The sequence below is a fragment of the Protopterus annectens genome, chromosome 12.part0, assembly GCF_019279795.1.
Source record: "Protopterus annectens isolate FY-2018-M chromosome 12.part0, PAN1.0, whole genome shotgun sequence".
Classification (NCBI taxonomy): domain Eukaryota; kingdom Metazoa; phylum Chordata; order Ceratodontiformes; family Protopteridae; genus Protopterus; species Protopterus annectens.
This window is the reverse complement of record NC_056746.1, coordinates 1,166,482,869-1,166,502,135: the sequence shown is the minus strand read 5'-3', so window position 1 is coordinate 1,166,502,135 and position 19,267 is coordinate 1,166,482,869. Positions and strand designations below refer to the sequence as shown.

At 33.5% G+C, this 19,267-nt stretch overlaps 1 protein-coding gene across 1 annotated transcript in view; it reads left to right on the top strand.

Moving 5' to 3' along the window:
- LOC122817052 (bactericidal permeability-increasing protein-like) overlaps positions 1-19,267 on the top strand; it is a 442,831-nt gene that overhangs the window by 254,160 nt on the left and 169,404 nt on the right. Inside the window, exon 8 of the mRNA XM_044090194.1 lies at positions 841-1,017. Within this exon, the coding sequence (XP_043946129.1) occupies positions 841-1,017 (177 nt within the window). The remainder of the gene's footprint in view (positions 1-840; positions 1,018-19,267) is intronic.

The window sequence follows — 19,267 nt, the reverse complement described above, 5'->3', positions numbered from 1 at the left end:
AATTAGTAGACGGCTCAATGATGTCTCTCTGCATATCCCCAGGGTAGAATATCTAACAGCATTCATACACACACAGGCATCTATAATGTTGCAGTTGTAACTGGGGTGGTGCAAGGTCTTAAGGGCCCCAGTGACATCACCAATCCTAGCATCATAGAGGCAGCTGTCACAATCTCCTTTGTAAATCTGTATTTTTTATGACTTTTCCACTCTGTTTTAATAGTTTCATGTGAATAATGCAGTGGCAATATTAACATAAGACAAGCAAAAGTATACAAGCACACCATATGACAATGATAATTCAATTTGTAGGATGTATTTTTTGAACTTCATACATCTGAGTATGCTAAAATTACTGGGGATTTACAAAGATGCCATTCATGTACAGCCATATATGCAATTTGTCTGTGGTCCTGGCAAAAATAACCTAAATGAACTATTGACAAGATGTATGTAGTATTATAATAATAATGCCCAAATATATAGATTTACATTGCAACATGTCATATAAAATAGCAATTCAATGATTTGTTTCTGTAAGTAAATTAGGGACTGGCTTTCTAAGAAACTACTTCCACTTCTCATTGTAATAATAGTGTATGTATGTGTGTGTCTGTCTGTCTGCCTAAATGCAGGGCTACTAGGAAACTGATGAGTTTTGGAAGATGATTTCTCTGTGACTGGAGACTAAGAGCTTAAGGCTGCACACCTGGCAGTTACTTTAATGAAATTATATTTGTCTAGCCTGGATTATCCAAATATTCATATGTACAGTGACAAAATGAAAAATGAAAGCAATAAAAATTAATTATTTTATTGTTCACACTTTTCTGTTCCCAGGGTCAGTTCCTTGATGTTACAGGTAACACCAAGATTTCAATTGCTCCACCACCTCTGCAGTTCCCTGTGGATCACAGTCATATGCTTAGCTTTGGTGTCTCAGAATACTTCTTCAACACAGCGGGGATCATATACAAGGGTGCTGGAGCTCTGGTTTTTGACTTGACTGATAAAATGGTAAGTCATAAAAGTGCCTATGGCAATAGACCAAATCCACGTGTCTTTACCAAAGGAATATACTTGCAAATATGGAGACCTGTCTCTACCCAAAAGTGTTTTCCTTGTGTATGACTTGTACCTTCTTGTAGTTCTTGCTATACTCTAAAGCCAGGGCATTCACCCAGATTTGTTATCTAATACTGCAGTATCACTGGCTCAGCAGGTTGCACACTTAATTTTTTATTGAAAGATTAGAATGCTCTAGGTTCTAATCCTTATTACAATATAAAGTATCTCTATGAATAGGATTCAGCTTAGATCTCCATACAATTTCAAACAAAATTGAGCAGTTTTTCCCCACTTTCATAGGAAAACAATACATTCCACTTGTATAACGTAGTTTAACTAATATATGTATGGAAGGGATACTTTTTAGAATAAGATAATTTAAAGGAGCACCACATAGTTTTAATTTTATATAGGTATTGCATAATGTTATTCTAAACACTATCCATTTTCTATAATGTACCATAAGTTTTGTTTGTTTGTGTCTTTCGGCTTTTCCCGGTTAGGGGTCGCCACAATGGAAGTAATCCCCATTAAATAAATTTCAATAGCTGAACCAGTTATATTTCCTACAGGGGCAATACAACCCAATTCTTGACATGTATGTCTGTTGAGTCACTCTGAGAAACCTAAATTATTTTTCTACAGTGGTAATAATATATTTTTTTATCCATGCATGATTTCCGACAATCATAATCACATCATCTGTATCAACCATATGTAAGATAAATGGAATATGGAGTCTGATGGGCAGTATTGCATTGGTCAAATTATATTTGACAGTTTTCAGTGACAGCATTACTAAGGTAAATAAATCCTTTTGTAACTTACTTTTGCACTTTAATATCATTGACAATCCATTCCTTCAAAAATGTCTATTACACATGTTGTCATATACTAATCTATTGACTCTAATCAAATTAGAAGGTAAACTGCAATGGCTAAAATATCCCATAACATAGAATGATCAATATTATCATAAACTTTGAAAATATCACATACCAATATGTTACATTCTACCTTTTCTCAAATAATATAATCAGTTGTTTCCTTAAAAAGAAGTAACATTTCACAGACTTATTTTCCTTTAATACCATACATTCCCGCACTTAGTACTTCATATAAGGTAGAACTGATTCTTACCTGTATTATCTATATAATTATTTTTGTAATGATTGTGTCTGTAAGAGTTAAAGGTCTCCACTTCTTAATTTCTTCTTTATCAGTTTCCTTATGAATGATATCTACCCATATAATTCTACTATATATGCTATTAGTTAGCCATTCTTTCAAAAGTTTAAGAAAGATTAACTTGTTTTTATTTTTTTTTTGGTTTTAAAACAATAGATAAAAAAATCAGTTATAAAACAAATAAGTAACTATTTACATAGGTCCACAGCTGATTAATACATCAAAGTTATACATATCAGCAATTGATATTTTTCAAGCAAGTCTTTAAGCCAAGATTTATATGAATGTGTAATATCAGAAGTTCTCATCTTTGTAGAATGTAATTCACTACTGCAAACAATGTTTGCCATACTAATGAATTCAACACCAAAGGGGGTAGCTTTACTTTCCAATTTTTAGTAATTACTTTTCTGGCTATAGCAAGAATAGACCAAAGAAGAGGCATTTAGGTTTTTGGAATTAACTCAGGGATCAGAGCATTAAATAAAACTAATGATTTAGAAATATTAAATTTATCCAACCAAAGACCTTGAATGAAGTTATTGATTTCTTCTCAAAAAGGGGAGATGACTTCACATACATATACCATTGCTTCCAAAAAAGCTATTATATCAGAATCATATCTCCATTTAATTCTATCTGATTTACACATAACTGTAATTTTGTTAGGAGTGACAAAAGCTAAGTACAAGAATTTACTACTGAAAAGTTTCTGATATGATGAAGATGTGGTTTATCTGTAATCTGTACATATACCATTGCTTCCAAAAAAGCTATTATATCAGAATCATATCTCCATTTAATTCTATCTGATTTACACATAACTGTAATTTTGTTAGGAGTGACAAAAGCTAAGTGCAAGAATTTACTACTGAAAAGTTTCTGATATGATGAAGATGTGGTTTATCTGTAAATTTATTTATATTATTTTCTTGTATTTTTCAGAGAAGTCTTCATTATTGATTTTTGAGGAATAATTCCAACAGGAATTGTCTAACTGTGTGAAATTTAACTTGAGAATTGTATAAATTTGTGACAAATATGATTTATTTTTCATTGCATTATTACTGATATTTATTAAGAATTCCAATAATTTGGGGAATAATTTCTTATCTAGGTTAAATATTTTAGATATCTTTGTGTTCACAACGTTTCTCAATATTTCTAAATTAACCAATTCTCAGAATCTTGACTGTATTTGGACCTTAGATTTTCAACAGTATATATATATATATATATATATATATATATATATATATATATATATATATATATATATATATATATATATATATATATGTACCATTTAAGAATTGATGCCAATAAAAAGTTACTTTGTTGTTTCAATACTAGTATTTTGCTGAAGTTGTAAATTTCTAAGTAGTTATTGGTATATGCAATTAGAAACAAATAAATATTAAGTCTTTAATACCATGGTTAGAATATGTGAACTTTTGAAAAGAGGAAATTATATTATTTAAATAGGAAATTTGAGAAGAGGGTGTAATTCCATTTACCCAAAAATCTTTTAATAACCAGATAAAACTACTAGGGACTATTTGTTTATGACTAGTTGTGATATATGTATTATTTACTAATAATATTTGTTGATGTATTTCTTTCCATTTGAATTATAAGATTAATTTATCCACAATGCTATAACTTTTTACAATTGTTGAAGTAGCATACAATTGAATATCATGGAATCCTATTCCACCATTATCACAACCTTTTCTGTCCCAATCCAAGGAAACTCATGGTTTATTAGCATGGCAAAAAATGTAAGTAGAATATTATTTATCTGCTTCATCATTTTTTTTTGTTGGAGATAGTATTAAAGATCATAAGACAAATAATATTTTAGGGAGAATTACCATCTTAATAAGCACTAATCATTCCTCCATGGTAAAGAAGAATTTGTTCCAGTTTTTGATTAAACTTAAAATTTTATCAACAACCTGTTGAAAGTTTGTTTGCATCATTTCTTTACTGGTAGACATAATGGTTGTACCAAGGTATATCATTTGATTGCTATTCCAATTGAAGTTAGAATATTTTATATGATTTTTTTAAATTTGTTATTAATTAATAATGTACTTGTTTTTATTATGATTAAATCTTAAGTTTGAGATTTCTTCAAACTGACTCATATAACTAATTATATGTTCTAATGAATTATCTATATTTCCTGTTGTTAGTAATTTATTATCAACAAAGAGGTGAATATTTAGTTCAAAATCTTCTTTTATTTTGATACCATTAATGTTCTTATTCTATCTAATGCTATTAGTAAAGGGTTCTATAGTGAATGTAAAAAGTAAAAGTGCTCTTTTGTAATTTAAATGAATTAGAAAGAATAGACAATTTTAACATAATCACAAGAAGAAGGGTCATTAAATAAGGAAAACCATGAGACCAGAAATTTCTTTAATAAATCAGCTATCTTTAAATTTAATCAACATTTTTATAATATCAGGAACATCATCAAGCATAACTGGAGCATTTTTAGTATTGATGCAAAACAGGCACAGCTACTAGGTCCTGTCCCCAGTATTGTATACAAAAAGGATTGTAGTATTAAAAACATGCTGGAAAGGCAGAAATATGACCTAGACACAGGGACGGGGATGGTAAAATGTTGCTATTGCTTAAAATGCCAACATATTATTGAGGCTAAGGAGATATTGATTCCCAATTATGGGAGATACATTATACGTGGAAAAGTCTCTTGTAGCAGTAGTTTATTTGGCCCTCTGCTCCAATGTCCGAGTTTCTATATTGGTAAAATCATAAATGCATTTAGGAGCAGAATATACCAACACTACTATGACATCCATAGAAAAGATGGTAAAAATGCATTGGCAGCACATGCAGCTGCCAATGAAGGACATGTGTTTAAATTCATTATTATAGAACAGGTTAGAATGGGAGAAAGAGGAGGGCCACTTAATGATTTTTTAGAATTGTCAAAGCTTAAATGGCAAATTAGGACTAATGCATCATAAGCCCCAGGACTTAATAGCGCAGTATCCATCAGCTCTGTTCTTAGGCTTAAGGCACAATTTTTTTATATGACATGTATAGATACAAATATTAGGAGGTCTTCTGTACATGTTTGAAATTTCAGAAAGCCAAAACCCATACGGCCGAGACCATATGTTCGACTCCTGAAATTTCAAACATGAAAAAAAAAAATAAAACACACAACCATTATCTTACTTTTTAACTACTAGCAGGGAGGGGCTATGCCCCCCGCACCCCGTAACTTAAATATACCAACTCTGAGATCGCACTACAGTGCGGAAATAGAAATCTTTCCATTCCACACTGTACAGAGATGCCGGTTCCGCATGGTTGGCATTTCAAATGTCGATCATATGGTCAAAGCCATATGATCTTCGACATTATGAAATGTCGACCATGTGTAGGGGACACATTTTAGGACACCATGGCAAATTGTTGTACATCTTTATATATATATATATATATATATATATATATATATATATATATATATATATATTTCTTGGCCTATTTTTAATCCAATATATGTTTTACATCTGTTTTATACATTTTTACTTATGTATTTCATAAAAATATTTTTTTGTCTGCACTATTGTGAGTTGGAGTGCTAAATAATGTGTGTGGTTCTTTAAAAATGTTTCTTTAAGTGCATTATTTTAACAATTAGTTAATTAATGTTAATCAACTTCTTGGAATTGTATATATAAGGCTGTTGGGCAACATGTTGTATTATTCTGATGAAGTTTCTATTCAAGAGACAAAAGTGCTCAATAAATACTGTTTGTGTGAACTGGACCTTAGTTTCCTGCTTTGTGGATTTATCAGTTTGTGTGGATCTGTGATTTTATATTTTCATAAAATATTTTAAAACCCTCAAGATTACCTTTAATATTTGTTCTTCTTTCTTTTTTATATTATTTATATGTGTTATAATTTCTTTGATATGATTTAGTTTATTCATCTAAGAGCAGGTTTATGCAAGATTAAAAGGTTTACTGAACATGCCTGAAGTTTAAAGTTTCCAGGGTTATTGAAACTTTATGATTTAGTATTTCAAAATATTTGTATTTAAGTTTTAAGTTCCAACTGACTGACAGTATCATTTGGTTTTTGATTTAACTTTAGTGCATGTATTTTAGCCTGTAGTGTGTTCAGAATAAGTTGATCAAACTGAATATCTCTACAGTCATCTTTCCCTTACCTCACATTATCTCTCTGGTCTACTATAGGGAGGAAGTCACTTATTATTTTCATATTTATTAATTTATAAGTCTGATGATTTTATATTTGTTCTACACATTTGCACTTGTTTCCTGCCTTTCCTTGTAGTTCATTGGCTGTTTGGGCAGTTTTTTCCATATATTTCAACTTTCTGATTTAAAATCCCATATTTGCACTTGTTTCCCACCTTTCATATAACTAGTCTAGTCCAGATACAGATTTGCTGTATCCAAGACTGTTTGTAAGCTTCTAAGCCCCCCAAGCCTTTCCGTGTCAGAGGGAAGCCTTCTAGCTTGTCAGTGGAGTGGTAAGCACTAGGCAGCCTATCTACCACAAGAGGAGTTGTTTCTGGCCCAGACATTGTAGTTTATTGGCTGTTTGGGAAGTCTTTCCTTCTCTTTCAACTTTCTGGTTTAAATGCCCGCATTTGCGCTTGTTTCCTGCCTTTCCTGTAACTAGTCTAGTCCAGATACAGATTTGCTATATCCAGGACTGTTTGTAAGCTTCTGAGCAGTGCCAAAGTCTGTCTTCAGCTTTTCCCTTAGATCTGCTAGTTCTCTCCTCTACTGCACTTTTACTAGGTTATTAATCTGGCACTTCACCAGACTTCTTGTAGCAATTATTGTAGCACACAAAAGTGCTACCAGCACTAAACATTCTGCAAGGAAACAGCTGCAGTACTTATTATTAATGCCCACCCCTCAGGCATGTCTAAAGGTCAGTTCCCTGTGCTTTCTCCTATTAACCTGGTGAACTTGGGCATCCTGAGGCAATGTAGCAACTGCCTCATGTACACAAACAACCATCTCCTCTTACCTCCCAATGCTCAGACTTGTAAGAGGAGCACTTATATATCCAAATTGGAAGCCATGCACACTCCAGCCAAGATCTGGAATAGCTGGTCAAAAGGAGAAGGTCAACACTTGCACCACACCACATGGAACACATAGCCCTCCAGAACACACACCAGCACTGCCTTCACATAAAAACACAAACCACACACCCACCTTTGTGACACCTCTCAATAAAAATCTATCCAAACAGCAGAGACCTCCAAAGCAGAAATACACTCGACCACCACAACACAACACTAATCACGAGACACATAACTCTCCTAAATTTCCTAAATTTCAAAATGTACTTACTCAAAGCACTCCTTAAAGTGGAGAACATTGACATTTGTTCTGTAACAAAGACCTAGTTCAAGGAAGAAGAAAGCACCCCTGCACTACCAGGCTATAACTCATTCCACAGCTTTTGGCCCCAGAACTTGGACTGAAGCTCCAAAAGCAGTGGTGTTTCCATATTCATAAAGGATGTGCACACCTCTGGACTGGTAGCCCAACATAACGCATCAGAGATACTTCAGGTGAAGCTAACATTGGGTAAGACAGCGATTCAGGCCATAGCATGCTATAGGTCCCCGACCATGTCCCAAGACTCACACTCCACGTTCCTAAGCACCCTGGAGTATATTAGGGTCCAACCTAACACTTTCATACTGGATGACTTCAACTACCCCACCATTAACTGGGAAAACTACTTATGCATCAATACACTTGCCCAACATTTCCTGGAATTCATTAATTCCAGTGCTCTGGACCATATCGTTCTTACACCCACTACAGGTAGCAACATCTTTGACCTGGTCATTACTAACATGGGCGACCTTTGCTCTACACCAGTAGTCAACTCCTCCCTGGTTAGATCCGATCACAAACTAATCACCTATTCTCTGTCTCATATCACCTACTTAGAGGCAATCTCTGCTTGACTTACAAAGCCATGTCTGCCCCAGCTCTGTTAAAAATGCTGCATCTAAAGAAATCCCAATCCCTCTGCACCACATGCTCCAGAAACTTCAACCTCATTACCACAATCAACAGAATGTGCTGGAGGGACAGGTTCAGAACCCAGAGACTGCCCATGCTATGGAATAGACTTCCCATACATGTCAAACAGTGCACCTCACTGGCCTTCTTCAAGAGAAATCTTGATGAGTGGATGGGAAATAGAAAATTCACCCCAGGGATCACCCCAGTGGCTCTACTTGACAGAGGCAGTGGGAACTAAGGTCAGATGGCATGATGCCAGGGTAATCCTATGGGCTAGGCTTGTAAAGGATCCAGGACCATTAGCCTAATACACACCTATGAACCTATGAACCTATGTGTAAACTTGTTCGAAGGATCATAAGTTTATAAATAAATACTAGACTAACTGCCCTTGTGGGCTATTCCAAGCCCAGTCAATTACCCCATGTGAGAATCAAACCCTGTACTTAGTGCCTATAAGATTAACACCTTAGCCACTAGGCCAGTCTTCAACTCTTGTAGACATATTTATTTTATTCCATTATATACATATTTACTTATTCTGATCTCTTTCCATTTCTGTTTGCATATTATGTCTTGTACTATTACTGTACTCCTAGGTTTTATATTTTAGCTATAATTCTAGTTTAAAATATCATATGATAGAACATTTATATTTACTTGTATATATTTGATACTCTTTAAGCTAATATTACTGTTAGAATCAGTCCTATTTTTCCCTTAAATGTTATGAGTAATAGTGACAGAACAAACATCTAAAAAATCTTCCCTTTTCAGAATCAAATTTTCCATAATTAATTACACTGAGATATTAAGTTTTGTTATTATTAAAAAGAAACAATAACTGAGAAACACAATGCTAAATTGTTTATCAGAAGTGTCATTCTATAGGCTAGTATATAAACTATCCTTTTGGTATACTGCAAGCATTCAAAAGTATTTAATAAGTGACAGTGGTTTAGAATGCAGTTCATTGTCTTTTGCTTATTACCTAATTTGTATTAATTGACATCCTAGCAGATGATTCAAAATATTATCATTATTTACTTTCAGACTGGAAGAAATAACCTGGACAATTTTTAGAATTTTCATAACTCCTGCAACATCACAAAAGTACTCATAACTCTAATTAGGGTCTATATTACATAGTCGAAGGGTCTGTTAAGCGGATACCCTTTGATCGACACATAATTGTCGAACTACAAAAACTTAGAACGGTCAAGTAAGTGATTTTTTTCGAAAAAACATTGCTTGGTCAATACAAAAAAACAAACCATCAAACCCTAAAGAAGTAGACGGCCTCGCACCCCCCACACCCCAAATTTGGGGACTGTGCCCTCCTCACCCCCCTAAATAAATATACCAACTCTGAGATTACAGTACAGTGGAGGACAGGGCAAATTCCCAATAATGGCCAAGCAATTTTTTTCCCTGGGAATTTTTGCTTATTTGACCATTCAAACATTTCGTAGTTTGACATTTATATGTCGATCAAAGGGCACTCACTTAACAGACCCTTTGACAATGTAAATGGGACCCTCTAATTAAGCTGCTTTAAGCTGGTTCTCATAAAAAGGGCTTGAAAATTAATAGTTTACCATCTGCAACCCACACAAAAACATTCATGAGTGAATCCAAACCATCTCTACATTATACATCAATCCCTCAAACTGTTCCAAACCACTAAAAACAGTAAAAAGCATTTCAAGGTGTGTTAACCACTAAAAAGCTATTGTATTTAAATAAATGACATTTAATGATTCAGTAAATCTATTCGTATGAGATGTTTAATATAAAGCAGACTGTCATTTTATAAAAGAGACAAAATATAAACTTGTGTAATCCAGGTTTAACTTGTAACAGTTTTAATGCTACTCTAATTATTTGATAACATTCCAACTTTTATATACATAAGAAACTATATTTTTTATACATTGTTTATAACATAGCATAACTTTCCTGGGTGCTATTGTATGTCAAGTATACTATCAGTAGCAAGCATTCAGAACTATTTAATAGCTGACAGTGGTTTAGAATGCAATTCGCTGTCTTTTGCTTAATATATAGCTTGTATTCTTTGACATCTTAGCGTATGATTCAAAATATTATGATTATTTATTTTTGGACAGGATGAAGTAACCTGGGCAGTTCTTAGAATTTTCAGAACTTCCACAGCATCACAAAAGTGCTTATGACTCTAAGTTATTTCAAACTGGTTTTCATTAAAAGGGATTAAAAATCAACAGTCCATCAGTTACAATTCACACAAAAACACTCACAAGTGAATCCAAGTCATCTCCATGTCACACATCAATCCCTCAAACCCGTCTAAACCACCAAAAAAACTTACAAAAAATATCTCAAGGTATCCCAACCAATAAAAAGAGACTGTACTCAAAGAAATAACATTTAATGAGTCAGCAAGCACTATTTGTATGAGATGTTTAATCTAAAGCAGACTGTCATTTTTAAAGGAGAGATAACATACAAACGTGCATTAAAAGACAGTTATGTGTGATCCAGGATTAAATTGCTAAAGTGTGAATGTTGCTCTTATTATTTGATATCATTCCAATAGTAACTTTGACATATGTAAAAAGCTGTATTTTTATAACATAGCATGTCTTTTCAGGGTGCTATTGCAAGCTATTGCATGTCAAGGATACTATCAGTAGCATACTACTGGACCATTTTAACAACCCAGAATGCAACTTAACATGCCTCTTTAGTTGGAGATCTTCCAAGATGACTACACATTGAGTAACAGCTTAATTCTGGCTTTCCCATTCTGAAAACAGAAACTTAGCAGAGAAAGCCAGTGGACCTAGATTTCTTATATTTCAGTAACTAACTAGTAAGTGGACTTCCTGGATGCCAGGAAAAAAGAAATATAAAATACCTGTAGGAAAATCATCTACAAATAGTGAGGAAAAAATATAGACTGGGAGAAGTACTGCAGCTGTTCAGCTAGAAGCAGTGCAAGTTCCAGACATAACTCCCAGTAACCTGCAGAAAAGAATAAAGCAGATGCATACACACCTGGTTAATATAAATGAAAAACTGATGGAGTATATCAACACAAACAATAACAAAATAGATAAAATGGAATAAGCGTTAAACAGATGTTCAAATAAGGTGAGAGAACTACAAAACTCAGAGGTTAAAAATGAAGAAAAGGCTGGCTGAATATGAGACTGCACAAGAAGAAATATTTCAAAAATAATAGAATTAGAGGACAGAGCACATTGAGAAAACCTGAGATTTTTCTGTTGTACCAGAGAAGCTGGAAGGAACAAACAGTATTAGTTTTATGAAAGCACAAATAAGCAACTGGACAGGTATTCCACAACAGGAATTGTTAATTGAAAGGGCACATGGTGTATATGCTCCAAATCTGGTTACTAGAAAATAACCTAGACCTTTAACACTAAAGATGCAGTCTTATCGGCAGAAGGAGTTTATTCTGACAAAACTTTGACAGAAGGACAAAGTTCTAAAAGTGGGATACAGCAGAGTGTTTATGAAGAATGACTATTCATTGTACACCAGGCAGAAGAAGAATAAATGTATTTCATTATTTATGGAATGTCAAAAAGCAGGGATGAGATTCAAACTGCTGCATCTAGGTATCTTTAAAATATTTTTCCCTGGATGGCTAAAATCATTTTTTGATGAAGTTCATGCTAAGGAGGAAATACAAAAGTTTGACCAACAAGGGTGAGCTGTAAAACAGACGGAGCTTCTGCTTTGTGTCTTTCTGGTGATAAAGACTACAGAGAGACTGAGCCCATGAAATCTTTAATGGAAAATACCTGACAGAAGGAAGAAAGCATAAAAGTCAACTAGAAGAATCAAGAATATGTTGGAAATTAAACAGAGACAGGATCTGGGAAAAGGTGATGAACAGAAATAAAGCTAGTAACTTGGAAACTAACAAATCTGGGGTGATAAAGTAATAATTATACTTGTGAAACATGATAGAACAAGAAAATCTGAAAACATTGTACTTCCTTGGACTTTGTTAGATTAGTAGGGGGCTTTAAAGCATATGCTGTTCTTCATGTTATTAATGTTTGTAGAATAAAATCAGTAACTTGGAAACTGACCAATGTGGGATTACAAAGCAATAATTATAATTGTAAAATATGGCAGAACAAGAAGATTTGAAAATATTGGATTTTTGTGGCCTTTGTTAAATTTGTAGGGAACTCTAAAGCATATGCCCTACTTCATGTCATTCATCTTTGGAAAAATACGTGGGAGAGATAACAATACGTGTAGTTTTAGGAAATGTAGACACTGCAGCATAAAAAAGGGAGAGAGGAAGGGTCTGCTTAAGACAGCATAGGGGATGTCTGGGTCAAGGACTTTGGTTTTATCCAGTAACAAGTTTTAACTGAAAGCAAGTAAATGAAAAAGAATATTGATTATTATAAGGCTTTTTATTTCTGGTAAACAATATACCCTTAGCAATTCTATGTCTGATTTGAATGTCCCTAGAAGACAATCTGATAAAGAGAAATGGCTTGAAGAAAGTGTTTACTGAAAGCATTCAAGTGTTTCTCAGCTGGTAGAGCTATAAAGATAAGACAAAACCAGACAGCACTTACTAAAAGCACAGACTGTACCATGCATCTTAGCATGAATAACCTTTGTTTTTGGTTAATCTTAGTCTGTCTGTGTGGCTATTAGTTTATAACTTTTGTTCTTATTATGAAGGTAAAACTTCAAATTTTGAAAATGTACATAGTTTTGTGTGTTATGATTAAGTTTATAGGTTTTAGGGGGGTATTGGGGGTGTTTGTTTTTTTGTTTAAGGTCTTTCAATAAAACAAAAAAGTTTTATAAGCTGTGACATAGGCTCAAACGGATATGACAAGAAACAACTGTATAAAAGAACAAGCTGCCAAACAATATATGCATAGAACATACAAGGTGGAACAAGACATTTAACAAAAAAAGCAGTTATACATAAAAAGGTGGGAACAACAACTATAAAAGAAAATGATGCTTTCTGAAATGTCTAAATATGAATGGTCTCACAGATAAATACAAAAAAGAAAGAGTAGTGAACTATATTAAAAATGTAAAGTGCAAATAGCTTTGCTAAAGGAGACATACCTGGAAAGAACTAAACATGTGAATTTGATAAAGAAAGATTTTCAGGATGCTTATTCAGAGGAATGCCTGTGGCAAAGGAAAATAGGAGTGCTTGTATTAATTGCAAGAGGAGCTCCAATAGTGATAGCAGAGGAAAAAAAAGATAAAAATGGAAGATTTGTAGTACTAAGGGGCTATTAACAATGGTGGAGGAATGCACTGGCATGTATTTATATTCCACCTAAAACTGCTATAAAGAAGCTTAAGAAAATTCTGGGAGAAATAATCAGCTTTCAGCAGGCAATAGCACTTATAGATGGGGACTGGAATTTGGTTTGCAACAAAGAAGATGTGTCTGAGAGGCCCAGAAAAAGAAAATATAACAAAGGAGGGTAGACTTTTGAAGAAATTTATCAAACTGTTTGACATGGAAGATGTGAATTAAGTAGTAAGAGTTCGGAGTGAATTTACATATTATTCACAGAAATACAAAAACTGGGCTAGGCTAGATAGAATTTATATTTCACAGGAATATGTGTACTTAATTGAAGGTCTTGAAACACACCCAATAACTATTTCAGATCACGCACCAATAACAGCTAAAATAAAAACAATGAAATAAAAATGAGACACTGGCACTTTCCCACCTATCTGTTGAAAAGAGTAGAATTTAAGGAATGTGTTTTGGAAATCATTCAGGAGGCATTAGAGAAGATAGACATTTCTTCTGAAAATATACCTAGGGAGTGGGATAAAATTAAAGTGGAATTTAAAACTAGGGGGAAATAAAGGAAAGGGAGATATGGTTAAGAAGTAACAAAAATTATTTAGAGGGACTGACAAATTAACGTTAAAGTATTGAATAATAAGGGGAATCCCTAAAAAGAAGAGGAGCAACAGCAGAATGCTAAACAGAAAAAAGGGATCACCTCAATAATATGTATAAGTTTAGAAAGATTGCTGTCAAGCAAATGTTTTTTTGATAATACCTCTAGAGCACAACAATTCAGGCAACAAAAAGTAGAAAGGGCTGTCACCAAGATTTGGAAGCCTATAACAAGGAAGATAATAAGAGATCCTATAGAAGTAACTAAAATCTGGAACAAACCACCTAGTCATATACCTACCATCACTTCCTTCACACAGTTTAAAAAATCTTTAAAAACCCATTTCATTAATAACTGGCTCTGCTCCTGTACTACACCAGGTTAGACCCTTCTCCATTTTGCTTACCACTCCTAACATTTTCTGAAAATTCTTATACCTCATGGTGTATTAATAGGTCAATATCCTAGGATTGCACATGTACACATAATATTGCAAACATTGAGATCTTTGTTCTGGTTACACTGTAGCAATCTAATGCAGCTGCTCACTTCAGAAATTTTATTAATGTTCTCTGAACCACTAGTAGTGATGTATAATCTATTTCTTTGAACTAATAATGTCGTAATCTCCATATTAGTTAATTTGAGTTATGTCTATCTGCTTTTGACTGTTATTTTACTTGCAAAATTTTGTAATATGCTATATACTATTTGTATTTGACTATATTTTTTGTCTGAAATTTTCACTTTGCTAAATTGTCATAAGCTATATACCATATTGTTTTTCTGATTTATGGAGCTTTTCTCCTCAGGCCTCCACTGAAAATGGACCTGTGTCCAGTGGACTATCCCGGTTAACAAATGTAAAATAAATAAATAATAAATAAGTACTAGAAATATTTCAGATATTTTATGAAAGCCTGTATAAAGCCATGAAATATGGAAATCAAGAAAAGGTACAAACGGAAATGTTTGTGAAAGAATTAGGTATGCCAAGGATAGAGGTAGATGAGGCTCAATTACTAGCAATTAGGATAGGAGGAGATGAGATAAAAATGGTGATGTATAACCAATCTACAGGAAAGTCCCCAGGAATAGATGGTGTTCCTGTGGAGGTTTGGAAGCTAGGAGGAAAAAACTGATAAAGATCTGGAAGGGTTCATTTAAGAGTATCTCAAGAGGAGAAAAAGTACCAACATCCTGGAAGAAAGTGGTAGTAGCTGTAATGCCTAAAGAGGGTAAAGGTCCATCATATCCAGCATTCGTACAAACCCATTTCAATAATAAATTATGATTATAAAGTGTTTAGGTCTATAATGGCTAAAAGAATGGCAAAAGTGATGTCAAAACTGATATGGATCAATGTGGTTTTGTGGAGGGAAAGCAAACATTTGATAATATTAACAGAACAGTGATGACAGAGAGAAGCAGAATGTAAAAACATATTACTGTTGATGGTGGGTCCTGATGCAGAGAAAGCATTTGACTGTGTAATCTGGGACTTTATCAGTAGAGCAATGGAAGTATTTGCATTCCCTGATAAAATTATAAGGTTGATTAGGAGGGTATATGAGGAATAGGAGGCAAAAATTAAATTGGGTGGGGTCCTCTCTAATAATCTCTACTACAGCAGAAAAACCAGGCAGGGGTGTCCTGTCTCTCCTTTGTTATTTGCATTATATTTAGAACCACTGGCAAAGAAAATAAGGGACTCAGAAATTCAAGGATATAATTCATATGGTTGTCAAGAAAGCTGGCTCTATTTACAGATGACATTATTTTATACCTGACAAAACCAGAAAGGGACATTACAGTGCTGTGGAACATATTGAGACAGTTTCAAACCTTTTCAGGATACAAAATTAATGAAGCTAAAACAAAAGCAATAGCGGTAAATTATGTACCCACATATGACTTGGTTCATCAATATCCATACTTATGGGTGCATGATAAAATTAAGTATTTAGGAGTATGGGTTAAAAATGATACAGGTGTGGCAGCTAAGGATATGTGGGAAGAGCCTAAACAAAAAATAATGCAAAAAACGAGAAAATGGAAGCTCGGTTATATGAATATCGATAGTAAGATACAAGCAGTTAATTTTTTTTAGTCCCTTTAGTCTTATACACAAGCCAGACTTATTTTTATCAACCAGAGGAGAAGATGTAGATGGAGATTAATAAAGAGCTGAAGGATTTTTATCTGGGAGGAGAAGATGGCAAGAGCCAAGTGAAGTAAGCTTATTTTTCCAATAGAACAGGTCAAATTGGAATTACCTGAGTTGAAGGGGTATTTCAGAGCAACACAGCGAAGGCTCCTAAACATAGTACAAGCATAAAACTAGTATTCAAAGTGGAAAGAGATGATGATGAAATATGGAGGAAGCTCAAGTAACAGGGAGAGAAAGGGATTTTGGATGCAGACCTTTAAGGAGAACAACAATAATCATAAAAAATATTATATTCATAAAACAGCAGCAAGTATTCTAAGAAGTAAACCAACACAGGAATGGATAAAGGAGATTCTGCTAATAGGGATGACTGCAATTAGGGATGCAGACAATAGGCAAGAGGGGGCAGGAATATATTGGAGAAAACTGGCAAAGGAATTGGGAGCAAATAACTAGAAAGAGAAAGGTAACAGAATGGGAAGAAGCCAAAACTTATTTGGACTGCAAGTTAAAGACTGCCTTCCATATCAAGGACTGATATAAGAGTATAGTAAAAGAGAAGGAAATGGGGGGGTCTTAAAATAACAGCACTGGTAGAGCTTTTAGTAGAATCTCGAACAGAAGTTGCCATTAAGAAAGGAATAATTAGTAGAGCATATAAAATATTGAATGATAAGTATAAGAATCACTCAGAGGAGGTTACAAAGGATTGGGAAGACAGACTGTATAAACAATTCACAAAGAAACAATGGAGGGATGTATGTATGTCATCCAAATACTCAACAAAATCTAGAAGATTTAGGAACTTTGTCTGAAAGTATTTACATAGGTACTTTTATACCCCAAGTAGACTCCAAAGAATTTTTCCACAGGTACACAACAAATGTTGGAGGTGTGATGAGGAAGAAGGATTTAAACGGGAACATGTTTTCTGGGAGTGTAATAAGCTGGCCAATTTTCAAGATTCCCTACAGACTGCTCTGTTGGAGATGCTGGGTGAGCAAATTGGAATGACTGGGAAATTATTTTTTTGAGCTATGATACAGAATCAGAATTGCCTAGACTTAGTAAGGCCTTGCTGAGTCTAATTATGATGGCAGCCAAAAAATCAGTTATTAAAAAATGGAAATCAAATTCTAAACCAACTTTACCACAAGTAGCGAAGATAGTAACAGAGATAAAACAACTGGAACTGGGATCTTTAGAAAAGGAGAGGAGAAAATTACATCGGAAAAAAATGGGACATGAGGGATCAATACATGCAGAAAAGGAATGAGGTTTAAAAAAGGCAGGATTTGAAAGAGCTATGTAATGGTTGACTGGCAATGACAGGATATATTAAGAGTGATATATAATTTTGGCAGCTACAGGTGTGTTTGAATGGTTTGTAATGTATAACGTTTGCAACTGAGATGGTGTTGCTATGTTTTATTTTCATTTATATAAATGTAAGATTGCCTATGTCATACATGACAATTTAATAAAGATGTTTCTTGTTTAAAAAATGTCTCTTTATTGTCATTTGTTGCATCTTTATTATGTTTAACAGTACATTACTCAGCAATACCAAGATATCAGAAAGCATGCCACCTAACATAAGTTTTATCATAATAATGATTAACTTTTAATAAGATAAATAGTTTCATCTTTTAAACTCTAAATGAAAATAAGTGGCTTTAATTTCATATATAGTTAAAAGAATCAAACTCTAACATTTTAATAAAAGAACTAGAAATTATTTGAATTAAGAATGAAAAAATAAATGATTTACCTTATAAAAAGTAATATTCAGCACCTATTCATAAGTATTCAAGCAATTCAAATACATTGATTTTCATTTGTCCTTCAGTGTTTTACTGTTTTGTCTTTTATTAACCAGCCATCTCTTGTTGCATTTCTCTTCAAACAAGTTGATATTTTCCAGTACATTTCTTCTGTTCTTTCTAGGATTTTATTTTTCTGTATGAAGTCCATTACATCTTCCAGGGCTGTTAACAATCTTCCTTCCTTCTGGAAAGTGAATCCTTATTTTTGCTGGAAACAAGATTTGTGCTTTAATATTGTTTTTCTTTAAGATTTTAACAAGTGGCTCAAATGCTTTTCTCTTTGACATCACTAATGTTGAATAGTCATTGCCAAATCTTATAATATTTTCTTTAATTTTAACTGGATAATTAGTCCATGTAGCTTTTAAGACTAAGTCCTTATCCTGAGAAAAATCTTACGATCATTAACCTTGGTGAAGGCGTTTTTTTTTTTTTTTTTTAAGATGAGTTAGAAAGTGAGCTATGTGCCTTTTGATGCCAAAAGAAAAAGTTTCAGGCAGGTTCAAAGTTTTGGGCAGCCAGGTATTAAGGAATTGAATCATATTGTCTCCCTCTTCTTTTCAGGAATCCTATAATTCCTGGTGCTATTCCTTCTAGATCTATTCCCCAAGTCTTCTATTTTTTTACCCAGAATAAGTTGTTTTGTTTCAGAAGAAATTCAGTGTTATTCTCATTTTCAAGTTATCTTCCATCAAAATCAGACATTGTATTTTCTATACTCGAGATTAATGTTGATTGTTACTTAACAGATTCACTCAGCATTTCAACTTGTTTTTTTATATTCCTCTTTAAAAATGTCCATTTTGATTTCTAATTTATCTGTCTGTATGGATAACTCACTGATGTTACTTAGTATAGCCTGCATGTCTTTTTTCATAGTACTGTCATGTACACTAAACTTAAGAGTGGCTCATTCTGAGACAATTAGTTCTTTCTAGTTTTCTTGACAGGAACAAGCAGTTAAAAAAGTTTCAAACTTTTTTTTTTTTTGTAGTAAATCTTTCAGCA